The sequence below is a fragment of the Rhynchophorus ferrugineus genome, unplaced genomic scaffold (genome assembly GCF_030347505.1).
Source record: "Rhynchophorus ferrugineus isolate W39M unplaced genomic scaffold, kcgeb_rfMv2 rfM1, whole genome shotgun sequence".
NCBI lineage: Eukaryota > Metazoa > Arthropoda > Insecta > Coleoptera > Curculionidae > Rhynchophorus > Rhynchophorus ferrugineus.
The window spans coordinates 72,726,765-72,747,510 of NW_027472580.1; the positions used below are offsets into that span (position 1 = coordinate 72,726,765).

Genomic DNA, 20,746 nt, shown 5'->3' on the forward strand with positions numbered 1-20,746 from the left:
ATCATTGAGTTTATAAATTATGTTACTTTTATGTCACTATGCCTACATGAGATTCTATTGATTTAATATTATGACATTTTTGCTATGGTTACGAATATACCTAAGAACTATGAATTTATCTTTTATCATATATTAATATTTCTGGTTTTCATTCTATTAAAAAAATTATCAATATTCCGTAGTATTCTAAAAAGAAATTAAGCTACTAAAAATAATACAAAAATGATATATTTTTATTAAAATAATAAAAATAATAAATAATAAAATCTAAAATATGGAAAAATCTAAAAAGAAGTTTTGCTTTATTAATGCATATCTTACTAATGATATTTATTAATGTTCAGTCATCTTCAACAATAAAATGGAGCAACCATATATGTGACAAGTGTGATTCAGTTAAGTTTATAGCTATTTACCTCTATTCCACAACAATATTTATTTATTGTTAGTCAAATAAGTTTTGTTTTTTATCCTTTCATTCTTATAAAATATATTGTTTTAAACATTATCTTTCTATATATGTATATACATTCTATATACATATGAAATTCTAGGGACCTAATTAGCTTATTTTATTTGGTGCTTGCATGTAATCTGACCTTTATTCAGTTTAAAAAGTATTTATTGAAAAAAAAAGACACAATATTTATTTTCTACAACTTTATCGAAAGAACGATATTACTTTGGCACCAAGACATCCAATCCTCAATAATTCTATAAATGCATCTTCTATTAAACGATAAACAGAATGTCTAGTGAATACGCTAGATGCAGTAGAGTAGCATTAGCATGCAATACATATATATTCTCATTTGTTACTTGCTATTACTAGTGTTTATTGCAATACGTCGTTTAGTTTGTTCAAATGACGTCGCTATACATATGCACTACCACTTTCAATCGGTCTTAGGCGCTCGTAATATCTTGCCAATCCCATCATGTGCGCAGTAAAACAATATAGCTTGAATATTCTGCTTCGGTGTCAATGTGGATGCTGACAAGCATTAAAACACGATTTTGAAACCTCCTCCTTCTGGATCCTTCCCATTGCATGCAAACATCTGGAAATAGCTGATTCGTCAACTACTAAGCCGCCCGAAAGTTGTCTGACTCATTAACATTAGTTTTCGTCTAATAGTTCTTGCAAATTGTTGTCTGTGAACTTTTCTTGTCCCCTAGGACGTTCTTTGTCATTAATATTAAAATAACCACGAATGATATGCATAACTCAATACAACTAAATAAAATACTCGCATTTTACGTAAATAAATACAAAAAAACATCGAATTTAACAGTTAGGTTAGCTTTTTTGTTTTTTACATTGACTCTGCATACATGCAAGCACTTTATAATAACCTTTCTTTAAATAATTAATAATCGCATGGAATATGTCCGTCAAAGTATTATCAAACAAATATAATTTTAAACAATAGTTTTAAGACATGATTAACTTATAATACCGCACCTAATTTTGGGAGAAATATATCCTAAACTTACCTTATCTGAATAATAAAGATCAGGTAAAGCTGACACCGGTCGAGAATAACATTTCGATATGAAGACTGCACTCTTCGCACTAGCTGTGTTTAAGGGATTCAACGGTCTCTGTTCCAGATTTATCTAAAACAATTATATAAACTTTATTGGGTTGAAATGTACCAGATATGTCGGTAACTGTTTTCCGGTTTTTTTTTGCTAAAGAAAACATATTATTTACAATGGACAGCTAAAGTCTTCACTCTTAATTTTATACATATTACCCATCCCTCAAGCAATATATGGATGTCATTCCAAAAGACCAGTTTCTCCATTGAGCTAAATAGCTCGTGCCATTTTTGTATGTCGGGTGCGATAAAACTTCCCATCCAAGTAATTTCAATAGTTTTTTGACTGTTTTGTTTGTATGAACTGGCAATGTGATTGATCACTTCTTTTCGATAGAGATAACCATGTATATGATGATAACCATGTGTTTTCTCTTTCTATTAAATCAGCATTCAATAACACCTGCAATTCCGTATCTTCAAGCATTTTCGATCTACCAGAACATACTTTGCCTTGAACTCTGGGATAAGTATATCAGTTATTGAAACTCGTTTCACATGATAAATCCATAACGCTACTACTTTGACGGAATGTAACTTATGTGGTGTAGAGGTATATGCAAGTAGAATAAAATTACACATATATCAAATCCTAACATTCCATACATTGGTAGAGAAATGTTACAAAATCCAGAAACTAATTACCGACTCACCGATAATCCACGATACATCCAAATTGTTAATCAATTAAAAAATCATTATATAATGGTTATATTAACCAAGCATCAAGCTCTATATAGGTCTTCTGTATAACGAGATTATCCACTGAGAAAATCTGAAATTGCCCTTTCAGTTATTAACAAGCAACAACACAACCCGATAGAACATTCATATATACAGATAATCATGTTAACAAGCTGCAGAACATCCACAACTCAGTGTCGCTAAATAAGGAGCTATTGTCGAGTTTCTAGATAGACATCAAAAGCCTCGACTAAAGTACAGTAGTTGTGACGCAACAATATTTTAGTTATCTATTGTATTTATTTTGTTTCTTTGTTTGATTCATTCTAAAAATAATCTCTCTACATATGTATATAAGAATAGTTTATATAGATTGTTTTAGGAGTATCTTCTTCTTCTATATTAAACACCTTAGCCACCCTTCTTGAGGAAAACGGGGCACCTGGAGGCGTGAAATTTGGAAAGAACTCCATTTATTTTTCAGAAAAAAATTAATCTATTTAATTTTCAGCAGTGTTGTTTAAGATTTTTTTTTGATACTTTCGGTGAGTGATTTCAAGTTTTTTTAGTAAATGCATTATTAACAAAGGACTACCCCAATATCGCAGGAAATAAGTACGTTAATTTGTTCATCGTGTGCAAGTTACAAATAGTATTGCAAAGAATATTAACAATTATAGAATAGCAATTCTAGACAACATTTATAGAATAGCTTCATATAAATTTCATTCCTTATCTTTTGGTAGGTTGTTAGTTCTTAGGTGGGAAATAAGACAAAGTAAAAAGCAGTAGATAATCGAAAGCCATAGAAGGCAAATTAAAAATGAGCTATCTATAAGGGTGGGATTGAATAATAAGATTGAATTAAATTTTTAATATGGATGAAAGAGTATATGAATAAATAAATGAGGTAATGAAAATATGCAGCAGTTAAAATGAAACTAACTACATAATTTGCCTAGATGGAACACATAGGATAAACAGAAGAAATCATGAATTATTAACAGTATATTTGTAAACATTTTTAAGCATTGATAAATATTAAGGTGCTTAACGATTAATGTAATAAGATGCGTGGCTATATGACATTTTATTCTTTAAACTTTGTATCAATTATTTTGATCATTTACTTTTTAGACCTAAGTTTTGAAAAATCAATAGTTAGTTTAATGATTGTAGATAAATTTTTTTAATATACATTTCTAATTTATAAAAATTAAATTACCTAATTGTGTTAATCTAGTAATTTACACTTATTATATATATATACATATATATGTATATATATATATATATATATATACATATATATGTATATATATATATATATACATATATATGTAAATCTCTGAAGTTGTTACAGTTCTAAAAATACACAGATATTTATTCCTTTAATTAATGTTATGTATCATATATATTTCTTATCTTATATTGAAAATGCACTAGTAAAATATCATTATAGTATAAATTAAAAAAAATATTATAAAATCAAGATAGGCGATAAAGAATCGCAGTTAAAATGTCCCATAATCTAATTCCGATTGAATTATCATACTACCTTATAAAAAATATCTAGTTATAGAGTATAATATTTTGGTACAGCGACTTTTCATAATAGCTGACCTGTAGTACTGTAATTTCCTAAAAAAAGATATCCATGTTAAAATAATGCAAAGTTTAGACGACTTACTTGTATTTTTTTCAATAGATAACAATTCTTATTAATTTCCTTTTTTTTGTGGTCAGCATTTTTTATAATAATATAGTGTACGAAACTTAAAATCAACAAAAATTATTATGTGGCGTCATCTAACGGTAGCAATACGTACGAAAATAACAGAATTCTTTCAATTAAATGTTACTTAATGAAATTATTCTAAACGAACCAGAAAAAAAACATTATATTACAATTATTCTACTTAAAACAAATTAGATCATAATTGAAACTCCTCATACCTTATCACCGGTTAACCGTAAATCAGAAGAACTCTTCGAAATAATCTTATTCATTGACATCTCCGCCAAGTGTTGGTAAAAACTATACAATATAATAAAATAGTTGTTCTATAGTGCTGCACTTTCTTGCATTATTTTCTAAGTATTTGTTGTGATTGTAAAACTGACAATTCACGTGTATCCACAGTTACCATAGTAACGAAAAATTACGGTGTCGCAGAAGGGCCTGTTACAAACAAGAAAAATTTGAAGCGACGGTACAAATAATCAATTTCATGAGGCAAAAAAAGAAGGCCAAATTCACCCTTTGAGTTGGAAAGTTTCATGGTTTACTGTCATGTATCTTTCGGGATCCTGGTTTAAGGGCAAATATTCTTTGAAACTCCTCAAGGGCCTCAGACCTCCCGGACAAAGTTTCTTCTATACTATTTAAATAGTGAAAAGTAATCGAGTCCAAGCAGTAAGATATTATATAATAATTCAATGTGTATAACTGGTTATCTATGATCAAATGTATCTAAGAGTATAATATTAGATAATATACTGTTTGACAATTTCCAAATATGCTAAATATTTCCTGTAATAATTCATCTATATAATAACAATTATAATTATTAAGTTTAATTATAAGAAGAATCTCAGTGTAAATATATTTATTAACTTCTAACATGTAGGCAACTTCTCCTTCAAATTCAAAAAAAAGGACAGTTTAACTTATCTTAAGTGTAATAAAAATGCTAATAAATGCGAGGGTAGTTTGATAAATGAGCAGATTTTTTAATGAAAGATATGTCTTCCAAATAACAAATTTTCTGAAATAAAAATTAATAATTAAAGTTCTGAATAATATTCGCTTATGTCCGTTAGGTTTAGAACCTTATGTTATTTACAACTAGATCACTAATTAAACAGGGCAGAGATAATACAGATGTTTTTATCGTAGAAAAATCTATCGAAGACACAGTGTTAAAGGACTGCCGTCAGAACAGGAAACGATATAGATTTGATCGTCATTTTACCTACTCATTTACATCAACAATATTTTTGTTTGTTGTTGAAGTTGAAAAAGGGAATATTAAAACTCAAGCATACTCCTCCAAAAGTTCTAATACATTTCCTCGTTTAAAAAAAAACTTATTCTATTCTTGCACCCACTTAGTGGCTGTGGCACGACTACCGCACTGTTTAAAAATTATTCTAAAAAAATACATTAAAATTCGAACTTATGATGTATGCAGGCCACTACACCACCGTGAACGTGCGGTGCAGTGTTCGAAGCGGAACAGCTCTAATAATAAATATATAGCATAAAAGACTAGTTTAAGAAAGAATCAATACAGCTACGATGGTTAGTACTGAAAAGAGCGGTGCTTAAACGAACATAGGAGCTATATCCTATCCACCAAGATACAAAATAACACAACAATACAGAGATTTATTTTTAAAATTAGGCCCAAGGTTTATTATTGGAGGCAAATTTTCTAACTTGGACATGTTTAAACTCAAAACTATAGGCGATGTTGAGCTCCAAAACCCGAAATATAATTGAACAAATTCGGTCTGCTGCAAAAGAAGCTACCCCGACTTCATATTGCCATAAAAAAGTATTTTAGTATTTATCATTCCCAATTTTAATCTTTTTACCCTATTACATTAACAATCTTGAAAAATATCGTTCCAAAATGCTGCTATATTAATATGCAATATATTGTTATTTGTAAGTAAACTACAAAAAAAACCATAAAACTATATATATTACATATAAATCTGTGTAAGCATATATTGGGTACATTTTTGTTAAAGTCGCGGCTAGGACGACAGAGCCAGAACGTTAAAAATCATTCGGATGAAACTAGTAGAACTAGTAAATAGTAAAAAAATTAGTCAAACCTAAAATAGCAACTGAAAACAGTCGACTGAAACAGTCACTGGTAAAAAGTAGTAAAATCAGCCAGAATGTTAAAAATCAGTCGAATGAACTAGTAGAACCGAAAATAGTAACTAAAAGTAAACGACTGAAACAGTCGATAGTAAATAGTAACAAAATCAGTCGAACCGAAAATAGCGACTGAAAACAGTTACTAATAAAAACAGTCGAGCCAAAAATAGCTTCTGAAACAGTCGATAGTAAAAAGTAGTCAATTACTAAACAGTCGATAGTCGATTTCAGTCGATAGTTCACAACACTAGTATAGGCTTTCACTGTTCGATCGTCCAATATTATTCCATGGATTTTATTAACGATTTTTCCAATGTTAGGCTTCATCTGTTCTAGTACTAGGAATGTCGACAGTGGGGAAAATGTCGATATTTTAAAAAATTCTTCTTTTTATCTCTAACGTATATATTTCTTCACTCTAACCCCACTTTCCCCCTCATTATAATATATTTTTTCAATATTAGGTTTTCGTAATGAACTTTTTGCGCTCCGGTACTACTTTTTAGCAAAAAAAATTCTCAAGGAGGAGAAATTTTAAAAGTTCTTATACTCTTTTTCAAAAACCCTAGTTTTTTAATATCGCTATTTTAATTCAAAAATCAAAGTCACATACTCTTTTTTACAAGTATCAATACATTTCCGAATAAAATATCGGGCAAGAAATTTATCAACATATTGGCAAAAACAAAATATAGACAATTTTTTTTTGACATCCTTAACTGATGCTATCGCTCATAATGGAGGCCAACACACTTCTTATCCATTGAAACTGATGATGAATTCCCCATAATATTTATCAAATATTTTCTTCTTATTAATTTATTTTAAAAGTCTCCTTTTACATCTATGGGTTTTCTACGTGGGCCTCCCTCGGCATTAAGCCTACCCACTGGCGAGTGACCACCAACATTAGAAATAATCCCAGAAGACATCCGGTCTTACCCAGCCTGGTTACTGGCGTGACTGGGATCATTTTCCTTGTCGGATTTTACACTCTTGCCTAGGACAACCACAAATTTTAAACAATCACAAGCATAAATTTACGACCAAGCCCCAGCAGGATTCGAACCCGCGCATATCGCAACAGTAGGAGGGACCGTCCTATCGCCTTTACCACTGCGCCACCAAGCCGGCCAAGCATTTTCTTGAATTCGGTGATATTTTTTGCTCAAAAAACAATGTTTAATCAACACACGAAAATAGTTTTTTTTATTTTTATTAAAATTGGAGCGATTGTCTGCTATCAATATTATTAATGGGCATACTCTTTCTTAATCAAACAACTTCAGCTCATAATTTTCTAATAAACAGTAAAATATAATATTCTAATAAATAGAACCAAACGTGACCCGTACATGTTAGAAAAGCAACATTGGGTGAACTCATATCAGCATTTCATGCGAATAAAGACGGGTGAAAAATAAACACACTTGTTAAAAGAAGCTAAGAAGTGTAAATACCGAATATATTAATAGACAAGAAAAAGAAGGCCAAGTCAATCCTTAGAGTTAGAAAGTCTCATGGTTCAGTGTCATGTATCTTTCGGTTTCTTGGTTAGAGGACAAATAATCAGCGTTTCACCTCAAGGATCTCAGACCTCCCGCATAAATGTTCTGCTATACTGTTTAAATACGACAATCTAATCGAGTTCAAGCAGTAAGATGTTATATAATAGTTCCTTGTGTATAACTAGTTATCTATATTCTGATATATCTAGGTGTATAATATTAAATACTTTACAATACATTTTAAATCTTCTAATAAACGGTAAAACATATTATTCTAATAAATAAAGCCAAATGTGACATGTAGGAATATTACACATCTTACATCTTTAGTAATATATAGAGGGTACAAATGGGAGTTTGTACAAATAGAAACGCAATATTGGGTGTACTCATATCAGCATTCCACGGAAACAAAAATGAGTAAAAAATTAAACACACTTCTTAAAAAATGCTGAACTAAGATATATAGCGAGATTTATTTGTCTACAAACTAAACATTTTATGTTATTGTAGAATGGGAACCTATAAACGCAAGACTGAGAGAGGAACTATCTCTGAAGTATTGTTATGTCGGGCAGTGGACTCTCTCATTAAAGACGGTAGAAAAATTAAGACCATTGCGAGAGATCTTCAACATATGCGATATCACATTATATGATGAAAACTAATGATATCCTGCCATAGAGTGTAAACACAGATTAGTGTGAAAGCTGGCATATGAATGTGTAGTAAAATTTAGAAAATATTCCAGTTTCATGGCATAAACATCATCATGTAATGACAGTTGTGTGTCAATAAGGTATTAAAATACAGGTGTGTATTTTAAGGTACAGGTAATTACGTTACGCCGGTGGAAAAGTCAAATTTCCCCGCAGCCACAATCATTACGGTCATTACTTTCTCGGATGGAAAATGATTGTAACTACTTCTTGGTCAACATTCAAAATCCTAATAGTAGTTTCTAGATGACGTTCTGTGTTGCTTGTCAAAAAATCGAAGTCATGCGAGTTAAATCAGGTAAAGCCTTGTCAGGTAGCGCAATAACTTAACTGCTTCCTTCCCAAGTAAGTGAAGAATAGTTCCGAAGGTTTGGAAATTTTTTCTTCAAATATCTTCAGAAACTTGAAGTGATAGATAAATAATACGATTTAGAATCGCAAAACGCCATCTTAGTGAAAACACCCTTCATAGATTATGTATCTATATAAATCGTGCATCAGTACCATCATCATCAATAGATAACTGGTACTCTAGAAGATGTATGAAGATGAGACTTCAACAAATGCTCTGCTATTAGATCATGGAACTTTAAATTTTCTTCACCAAACCTCACCACCGCCATAGCTATTTTACTTTCAGATATTTTTAACCTTTTATGTTTTAAGTCACTCTCTCGATTTTATTCCGTGTCTTGTTTAAGCCAGTGATTGTATAAGATTCAATAACATAACATAAAATTTATTGGAGAATTTCGCTCATTTCTTTCTTTAAAAAATATTTCAAAAATATAAAAGGCAACCTACACGATAAAGTACTGCAGCCATTTGAAGTTCTTTTCGTAAGTTTGAGCCTTGATTACATTTACATTAAAAACTGTTTCATATCATATTTAATTTCTTATCTAATACATATATATATATATATATATATATATATATATATATATATATATATATATATATATATATATATATAAATGAATCGTTATTCGTTAGTCATGTTAAAACTCAAGAACGGCTGGACCGATTTGGATAATTTTAAGTTCAGGGAAGGTTTAAAAGGTGAATAAATATGCAAGTGCTCGCAATTAAATAAAAACAATCTACGTGCGCGAGAACATTCTTAACTTCAGTGATCCTTTGTGATAGTGATATTTCAAATTATATGCTGTTTTTTTTGTTGATTTTTTGTGATAGTGAAACTTTACCGCTAAGTGCGCGAGAACTTTTGTCACTTTGATTAATTACTATTTACGATGCCGAGGGGAAGACGATCTGACCTGAGGTCGCCGCAGTCAATCAAATGTGCGAAAAGCCACTTCACGTGTTAACCGCACTGATGACCAAAGAGAGACAGATCAAGAGAATAGAAAATTCCGCAGACATAGTGCTCCTGTGATCCTGGAATGAGCTGCATTCCACTACGATGAGGCAATAGATTATTGCGCCGACAAATCGGTAACAATTGGGGAATGACAATAATTTTTAAATATTGCAAGGCGTTAAAATACAGTGGTAAATCTACTGTATTATGTTGTGCTGGAGGCAAAGTAAAATTGCCACAATTGGCTGAGATTGGAAATGATTCTAAGCACTTCTTGGCCAACATTCAGAAATATAACAGCTGTTTCCAGATGACATCATTTGGCACTACACATATTACACAGGACAATTTCATTATCATGCAGTAGTTACCAAACACATAATACATGGACCTTGCGGAGCTTTCAACTACAATTCACCCTGTATGGTTGACGGCAAGTGTTCCAAACGATACCCAAGAGACCTGATTGCTGAAACCATAACGGGAAATGATGGATACCCATTGTATCGTCGACGATCCGTTGCGCATAATGGACGATCGGTAGTTGTGAAGGTAAGAGAACAAAATGTTGATGTAGACAATAGTTGGATCGTGACATACTCGCTAATATTATCCAAAACTTTTGAGATTCACATCAATATGGAATATCGTAACTCTGTGAAGTCGATCAAGTACATATGTAAAAATGTTAACAAAGGTAGCGATCTGGCCGTCTTCGCTACAACCGATGCAAATGACGAAATATCACAGTACCAGATGGGTCGCTATGTAAATAGTAAGGAAGCAATTTGGCGTATCTTTTCATTTGCGCTTCATGAAAGACACCCTACAGTAGTCCATTTAGAAAATCGTCAGGAGGTAAAAAGTCGAGGATTCGAGATTGTCGAGGATCTCAATATAACCATTCAGAATTTTCTTCCGGGACAGTTGGTTTCCTTCAAATCAGTCGACACCGTTATGAACCAGGACGACGTAGTCAACTATCCCACAGAGTTTTTAAATTCACTGGAATTGCCTGGATTACCGCCTCACAATTTGAAGTTAAAAGTAGGATCAGTTTTCATGACGCAGCGTAACATGAATCAACCTCGACTGTGCAATGGAACAAGACTGGCTGTGAAAAAGATGATGAATAACGTTATTGAGGCAACAATCATAAAGGGAAAATACAAAGGAGATCATGTCTTGATCCCGCGTATACCGATGATTCCAACGGATTTACCATTCCATTTTAAACGTTTACAATTTCCAGTACGTCTGTCCTTTGCGATGACCATAAATAAAAAGGCCAGTCGTTGGAAATCTGCGGAATCAACTTGGAGTTTCCCTGTTTCGTGTATGGATAATTATACGTCGCGTATTTGCTCGTCGGAAAACCGTCATCTTTGTTTATTTACGCACCACAAAACAAAACAAAAAATATAGTTTATCAGAAAGCTTTAAATTGATTAAGAAACTGTATCATAACTGTGTGTGCCTGTAAATATCTAATTGAAACCTTATAAATAGCCAGTATTTCAGAAAAACTCTGTTTTTTAAGTATGAAACATCATGTATAATTAATCGAAAATAATAATATAAATTAATTCATACCGAGAATTTTTTTTAGTAATTACAGATTATTAGGTCTTTTATTTATCGATTGAGGCAGTACGAAGTCTGCCGGGTCAGCTAGTTTAATATATATTCAACCAATAAGAACATAACTAGATATCATGGAATCATTTATTATACTAGCATTATCATTATTCGACTATTAAGTTATCATTATTATAGAGTCTAATTTATATATATTAGTTTAAATCATATATTATTAGAACAATTAATATTGAGTAGCGTTGAGAACTATCGACTGAAAACAATCGAAACAGTCGATAGTCTCACAACAGTCGAAACAGTCGATAGTCAAAAAAATAGCGACCGAAAATAGTAATTACTATTTTTAGTCGAATGCACAATTCGACTGTTTTTTCCATTCGTGATGTCAGACGAAGATGTACGAATTCTTGTCTGTATAAAATGTGAGATAGGAAAGGATGGAAATAAATGCTTGGAGCAGTTAATTTTAAATGTCTTTATATTCTCCAATGGTAGTATAAGCGAGACAGAGATGTATATATATTCATTCACGTGATAACTTGAAGATTGATAAGAAGAGGAAAAAAAAGTTACTAATTTCTATTATCTTATAATAAATGATATAATTTTATAGGAAGTAGGATTACTTTTATACTGAATGTTCTGTAGATGTGTAAAAAGGAATGGTATAATAACATCACAAATGTTTTATCGTTTTTAAATATATTAATTGCTATTTTTAAATAACATAGCATAATAAATACAAATAGTACAATACAACTTAAGTAAAACCTAAAAACTAAAGATTTTCAATAACCACAACTACTAAATAAAATGTAAACGTATCTGAGTCATTGAAAAATTTAATCCATGATGAACCTAAAAATGATCGGATAGTAACTACCAAACAAAAAAAAATATTTTTAAATTACTGTGAATATTATCATGTTCAACTTTTCTCCAGTGAAGCGATTTCTTGGATCGTTAATTATTTGCCCAGATTTTGAAAAAACTCTTTCCCAGGGGACAGATCTTGCGGGTATAGAGGAATATTTTACGTGTAACTGATATAATTCAAGTAGTTTCATTTTATGGGTTTGCCAAAAATCCAATGCGTTTCCTAAACGCCCAATAAATGGAATTTCCAAATACTGCTAAATCTTTAAAGTTGCTGCAGTACTTGGAGTAATTACTTATTTCATTCTAGCCAATTTTTTGTATCGCCTCAGCATATTTGGTATTGCAAATCCTGATATTTTAAATCTAGGATCTAAAAATGTAGATTTCCCGCATATCGTATTCATTTCTAAAATTGCCGGTCTTTTATTAATGACATCCAATAGACAATTTTACCATTTTTTTCCCCATTCACTTGTCAAAATACTGGATTTGATGGAATGTTGCAGTCCTCTTATTAACCGTATAATTAAAGTCATCGTTGGGATATCTTTCAACAGATAACTCGGTGGTCATTATTTCAATGGGCTTTAAAAGTTGAACACATTCTGTTAAGATAGCCCATTCGTTAACAAATGAAAACTATGGTGCTCTTCTTAATAGCCAACAAAATAAATTGTTGAATATTAAAGTAGAGTTTTCCTATCAGAAAATGTATTTATTACAGATATTTAATATACTTTATTCACCTCTTTACGGTTAGTATTTTTAAAAGAAATTTAACAACTGCCACTGTCAAAAACTCTTCAAATCTTTTGGATCTATGCAATTTCTGAAACCTTTGGAACCTAATTTTAGTTTTCAAGATTTTAGGAAAAATGTTTCGACCAACAAGACGCTTGGCCAAAAATCGTGAAAGTTTATCAAAAAAGTATTACCTATTATACCAGTCCAAACCATTACCTATTATGCCAGTCAAAAGTATCTTACTATTTATCATATACAATTTAATTTTTTGCCCTCGAAAACTAACGTTCCAAAATGCTGCTATATTAATTTACAATATATAGTTATTCACAAGCAAACTACAAAAAAAAATAAAACCACATATATTACATATAAATCTATATAAGCATAAATTCGGCGCATTACTTTCAAGGAATGTTAAAAATCAGTCGAATGAACTAGTAGAACCGAAAATAGTAACTAAAAGTAAACGACTGAAACAGTCGATAGTAAATAGTAATAAAATCAGTCGAACCAAAAATAGCGACTGAAATAGTCGATAGTAAAAAATAATTAATTACTGAGTCGATAGTCGATTTCAGTCGATTGTTCCCAACACTAATATTGAGATTATTATATTAGATTGACGATGAATTGAAACAATTTTAAATAAATGTATAAATGGTTATTTAACAGTGCGTGAATTATAAACAATAAATATAAATATTGTGATCAGATGAAATCAAATTTAAATAGTTTACAATCAAATCAAATCAATTGTCAGAGGCGTCTAACTAAGAAATGCTGAAATTGAGGGATAGAAGACAAGACAAGTTGAATAAAGAATAAAAGTGTATTTTCTATCTTCTTTATGTAAATGAATACGCAATTATTTATCATATAAAATCTAATCATATAAAAAATATAAATCAAAGTACAGTCTGTTCAAAGTTTATTTATATATGCGTCATCGATATATTTTATTATTTTAATTATTTTGAAAAATTTGGAATCGCTCCGTAATATATCATATCACTTAGTTTGAAAATACGGAAACCAATAGCTAGTCAGGGTCACAAATTGATTGATTGTGATAAGTTATTTCGAAAAGGAACGAGATAATGGAGGCCCTCTTTTGCCCATAATATCCGTTAGAAAGTTAATTATTGATAAAATTAAATATTATAAGTTGCTGCAATTTTATTGAAAATATTTTTAGCGTATTGCTGCTGCGCTAAATATTAGTGCGGGTACTGGGAATAACATCGCTTGCAATATGAAAAACAATACATCAGACCGTTAGATTCAACCAGCAAAACCCGTCTACATACGATGTGGGTGACGAATCTTGGCCATCTTGATATAGGCTCTATTAGAGATCAAATATCCGAAATGTATAAGAACAGTGAGTACATAAACTATTTTATCGATATAGCATAAACATAATTTTAATAAAATGTTTTTGAGAAAATTGTTATTCTGGAAAGTATACATAAAATAGTTAAGGGCATTCAGCTTTTTGAGGGATGTAAAACATCCTTCCATACACTCTTACAGGGCATCGAATTTAAATGGTCTAAAGATAACCCTTGAAGAGGTTTAATGGAACTTCCAGACATTAAAAATAATTAATTAAAAATAATTTAATTTTTAAAGGCATAAAATAAGACCAAGGAAGATAAACTATTTGAATTTGTGTATCTTGATGAAACTTGGATATTTCAAAATGGTTCACTGGGGCACCCTTGGTAAGACAGTAACAAAAAAAGTGTAAAGACAACAAAAATTAATGGAAAAAGGTTAAAGTTACAATAGCACTTGATTATGAATTGTTGGTCATAATATTTATTAATAATTAATTGCAAATATATTGTAATTTATGCAGGGAATAAGAATGGTTTTATTCCTACTGCAGAATTAGTGTTTCCCTCCAAATCCAAAGGCTACTACCATGGAGAAATGAACCATAACATGTTTTTGTTATCGTTTGAAAATCAATTGTTAAAAAACTTGAGGAACCATCAGTTATTATTTTGGACAATGCACCATATCATAGAACATGGAAAAATAGCATCAACAAAAAAAACCATAGCATTATAGCCACCTTGAGGCATGTCGAATTTTACATCGTGGAATAACGGTCAACAAAGTATCCAGAAATATAATCCCAGATGTTGAACACGGGCGAGGTGCCAGCAGCGCCAAGTAAAACCCGATAACGAATAGCTGGCAACCCCAGAGACGTTTATCTGGGATGTTATTGAAGGGTATTTCCAATTATTCAGTAACCGACCATCGTTTGGTCTAGACGTGCCACCATCGACTGCCCAAGCCTCGTCTCCAGGTAACACCGCTGCCATACATTTTATCTATTTTGTATTTTCTACATTTTTTATATTGCCAATAAATAACAGTCATATAATGTAAACACCACTGTTTCATTTCGTTTTACCTCCATTCACCGAGCCATATAAAATTTGCCCTAAAATGGTGACGACGTGATTTTTCGCAAAATTGTGTTTGGACTCGTGAATGGATGATACGTGTAACATGGTGTATTTTACGTGGCCGTTATATTTTTTGTTTCAACATTTTCAATATTTTTAAAACTATTCTTCTTCGATTTTACTTTTATTCGTTCAGCATTACATTCATTCAAACATTTGTTCCTCATTAAATTTTATTTTAGTGCTGGAACAATGGACCTTAAATTTCCATTTCATTTTTTTTAATTGTTCTCCAAATTTTATTTCTTTTCTTTTCTTTTCAATCTTTTGAGCTCCTAGAGATATTAACATCACTATTTAATCATTAGCGTCTCGACTAAACATTTCTTTCGGCACTATGTTTAAATCATAATGTCTTCCTTCGCTCGCCGTCTCCGTCATATTGGCAGACATTTCGATTTGAAAGGCTTTGGGCAGCTTCGGTCGGATACCGTCGTTATTTGTTTTTTTTTAATTACCGTAACGTATGTGACTACGGATTAGTCACAGAGCAGCTCCAGAAGCTAGGTACCGATTGCAGTCACCGTAGATACGTCATGTCTTCGCCGAGGTACCAGAATTGCCAACGTCTCGTCGTCGAAGAAAATAAACTACCACGTCGTCGAACAATCGATCCTCCCACGGCGTCGATTACGGGAGCCCTGTCCGAAAAATAGCTTGTTTTCAACGTTGTTGATGGGCCACATTCAAGTGCCAAAGCGACGATGAAGAAATGGTATCTGTAGGACTGAAAGATATCAACAGCCGTACCAGATCGCAACCAGACCAACCACAACCGTTTTGATTCATCATATGTTTCAAAGCCCTTTTCATGTAGCACATTTTGTTTGGTATATCAATATTTTGTATTTGATTTTTGTATTTTTATTTGTTTAAAATAATTGTATGTAAAATTCTGGCAGTGGAGTATTGTAGCGACCTTGAGGCATATCGAATTTTACATCGTGGAATAACGGTCAACAAAGTACCCAAAAATATAATCCCAGATGTTGAACACAGGCGGGGTGCCAGCAGCACCAACTAGAACCCTATAACGAATAGCTAGCAACCCCGAGACGTTTATCTGGGATGTTATTGAAGGGTATTTCCAATCATTCAGTATCTGACCACCGTTCGGTTTAGACATACCACCATCGACTGCCCAAGCCTCGTCACCAGGTAACATGGCTGCCATCCGTTTTATCTATTTTGTATTTTCCATATTTTTATATTACGTCAATAAATAACGGTTACATAATGTAAACACCACTGTTTCATTTCATTTTATCTCCATTCACCGAGCCATATCATTTACCCTAAAGCATCAACAAAGGCTGTAATGAAGGAATGAATCAAAACATGAATTGAGATTTGGAAGAGGCTATGCTAAAACTGAACTATTTCAAATTGTTACTAGGTATAAATGAAATATAAATTAAATATTTCATTGCGTTTTATGCAATTTACTTTTTTTAGAAATAAGCCCGAAATTAGATTTACAGTAGATCAGACGGCTGAAAAAAATGGTCACACAGTACTACGACTTCCTCCCTATCATTGTATATTCAATTCAATTGAATTAACATGAGCAGTAGCAAAGTCTTATTATAATAGACATGCTGATCGAGAAGGATATTCCATCAACTGTTTGTAAATGTGGAAGGAAGCATTGCCGACCATAACACCTTCGGTATGGATGAACTCGATAAGACATGCAGAGGAAGTAATTTGAGAAATGGTGGAATCGTGAACATGTTTTAGACAGATTCGAAATTAACAGTTTAGTGATTGAATTGGACAGTGACCCGGAAAGTGAAAGTGAGTAAAGGAAACTTTCAGAATATGGATAATAACATAACCATAAAAAAAACAATATTTTAATTTTTTTTCTAAATTTTCACGACCATAAATGAACGAACAGGAAGCGATTCAAGAGATACCAGCCATACAATTATGACATATATTAGGTGCGTGCATGTATTTTTATCATATCTATTGATGGAGAAGTGATGTATCAATGTAATCAATTGTTAAACAACCTAGGCTAACTATTATCGATGGTATTGATATTTTTCTATATATATATATATATATATATAGAGATAGCCGCCCTAAAGAAACGGTCACAATGATGTACACAGATCTTCGAAATGTCACTGTTTCCACCCAAATTTCCATGGTGCAATGATCTTCCAAACTTTGGTGACTCCAGATTCCAATAGTCTACAGCTAAGAAACTGAGCCACTTCAATCTGCTTTCACCCCGAACTGCAAGCTTTTATTCAAATTCCAATGAACTATGTTATTTCATATCAACTTCAGTCCAACTTTGGTGGCCTTACACCTTGAACTTTGACGTATGAACCGGGACCACACGAATTAGGTTTCTGAAAGCTTGAATGTTTCTTATATGACTAGAGGTCGTTAAGTACCTTCAGTCCACCTTCTGTGGTGCTACAGCTTCAGCTGCGATACTTTTACCCCAACTCCACTTAATTACACCATCAAATCGAAACGTTCATTTATCAAATCAAGTTGCATTTTCAACATTCGTTGATTTGTTTGTTTTGACTTGTACATTTTTAGAAACTTATGGCGTTGTTGCTTCCTCATATCCCAATTCTCAATTTTGACTTCAACGATTTAAAAGTGGCGATATTAATGTCAGTGGCAAGGAACTGCCTAGAGGACTGAAACATTCTACAAAAAAGACAATGAACTACAAGACCTATTATGGACCTAATTAATGAATTAACTGTTTAGATGCGAAGGGAAAGATCTAACAGTAATCAACTGTTTCCGGACACTTATAGGCTGTAGGAAAGATGAAAACCACCGTTTCAATGCCACGGTTTCATTGCTTTCAAGGCAAAAAAGGAGTTTTCCATCGCGAATTCAGACTAGTATTCAAAAATGGAACTATTGCCATCGAAGCACTAATCCCAAACGCAAAAAATGATGATCAGTCCAAGAAAGCTATGTATATCAACCTTGGGACGCAATATTTATGGCAATGAGCATGGGAGCAGAAGACTGCAGATGTATCACGCTCTTGCAGGATAACGGTCAAACATTATAGGAGTTGTGAAGGATGTTGTAATTTGGTGAATAATTGGTGATTTGGTGTTTAAGCCATATTTCATGGCTTAAATGGCACGCGATTTCGAAATGAAGAAGTGCGAAATAGATCGTTGATTGAATCGCTGCCAAACCAACACCATTCAATAAATCATTCAAATTGAAATTCAAGATCTTCATGATTTTTTTTTCATGAACTATTTTGATCATTATATATTGTATCATTTTTTACCTAACAATATATTCATATTACGTCAGATTTAAATTCAAGTAAAAATCTATACGATTAGAACGTTCTTTAAACAAAATTGAGCTGATAAATTTACAAATAAAGATGACATATTTATCGCCCCACATATACGTTGAATAAAGGCATCGTATATTTTAGAAAGTCGCTAAACCAAAAATCTATGCTATATTTCATTATATTTATGCGACTTAGTAAACAAAAGAAAAATTATTCGTTCGAAACCATATTTTGTTCGGTTGAGTGAGTAATCACAAAACATGCGTCATTAAAAAAAGAGGCCACACTCTACCGTCGAGTAGCATACTCTGCATAGTTCGATCTTACGGTTTTGGGTTGAATTATCCATGAGTCACCTCAACAGTAACAGACCTCCCGACTGCGTTATTTCGGTACATATTTAAATATGAAAAGTTTATTGAGTAAAAGCAGTAAGCTGGTTTAAAGCCTCGTTGTTGTGTATAATTGGTTGTCTGATCAATTTATTACATAGATAAAGAGTACAGTGAAAGTTAAACGTCTGGGAATACGAACTAGATAAAATCAAAACATAAAATATTGGAAAAATATTGAATATATATAAAAATAAATATTGAATAATTTTATTATATTATTGTATAAACATATTAGAGCTTTGAAAACATAAAATGAATGTTTCTATTGGTTATGTGTTCCATCGATTTATGATTGTGTGCTTAGTTTATATAAATTTAGTCCATTATTTCATAACATTAAAATCAACATAGTTAATCAAGCTTTTTACTTGAAATACACAGTAAATAAATAATTAATTACCATTTCATATATTTGTTACTTTTGGGTATATAATATGCCTGTAACTGATATTCTGCTTAAATCATTAAACGTTCAGTTTTTTTATTAGTAATTTTACTGAAATATTTATAATTTTTTCATCGGAGAGGTCAATAACCTCGTTTTTGTTTCTCCTTCAATTAAATGCTGCACTTGTAAATAGTAAACTACAATTCATTAGTAAAATTAACCGAGACCTGATACTAGCCAAGTTCCATCTATTAAGGTAACAATTTTCAGGGAATTTTTATCATAAAAAATTACCAACAAAAATAAAACAGACCACCATAAAGAATCAGCTCGATCGAAACAGACAGATAAGCAGTAAATTGTGTATAATTGGTTATCTACTATTAACCTTTAATTGATTGCAGAAGGCATATTGAATAACCCCTAATGAGTAGGCAAGTTCTTTCTAAGTTTTTACCACAACGCATATTCAGCTACCAAAGAAAGACATGACTTACCAAAGTTTCATTTCAATATAGAGTAACACAATTCGAGAATAACGAGAGTCGTTTGTCCTGTCTGTTTAAAATTTAATAGTCATTAAGCATGAATACGATTTCAATTAAAAAAATAAATAAAGAATATTTATCCTATAAAACATTAATTTATTTGGTGGAAAGAAGAAGCGACTTGACGAATATCAAAATAAAACTACACCGAGGTTTGTTATCTATTAGAAAATAGACCAACCCGTCTCCCTCGTTCACCATCCAGTTAGTTTTTTAAAACAGATGGCTGAATAGTCAGAGCCGTATTACATAGCACCACCCTCAAAAGAAACGGCCACAGAGATACACGAGAGTACGTGATCATTATTCCGCCTGGAGAGCTTATAGTTGTTATAAAAATTCTTTTTGAGTATCAATTGTACGCCAGTTTGCCTTCGAAGATCTTCAAAATGACATTGTTTCTACCCAGCTTTCCATGATGTCACTCTATGTAGTTTTGGTAATTCCAGATAACAATAGCCTATGACTAAGAAACTTAGCTACTACAATCCGCTTTTGGTGGCCGTTGTCACTTCTCGAATCCGAACCAACTCCGGAAATTAACACTCCAAAACAGCTCGAGGAAGCCGAACTCAACTAACTCGTGATATTCAGTTTGCTCACGAATCTGCCACAGTCGAAATTTCATCACAACCTCAACCGTCGAAAAACCACTTTCTCGCTTCTATT

General features: G+C 32.0%; 1 protein-coding gene across 3 annotated transcripts in view; it reads right to left on the reverse strand.

The window, feature by feature from the left end:
- The window catches only part of LOC143190087 (centrosomal protein of 131 kDa), a 67,665-nt gene that overhangs the window by 32,311 nt on the left and 14,608 nt on the right, over positions 1–20,746 (reverse strand). For 2 of the 3 annotated variants that reach the window (XR_013004164.1, XM_076394180.1), the window contains exons 1-2: positions 4,245–4,404; positions 1,498–1,620 (exon numbers count right to left, since the gene is read on the reverse strand). Coding sequence is in view for 1 of the 3 variants with exons in the window: in XM_076394180.1 (XP_076250295.1) it covers positions 1,498–1,620; positions 4,245–4,304 (183 nt within the window). In the remaining 2 variants the exon portion in view is untranslated. Of the gene's footprint in view, positions 1–1,497; positions 1,621–4,244; positions 4,405–20,746 lie in introns of those variants that run through there. The other variant, XM_076394191.1, reaches the window with a different exon arrangement.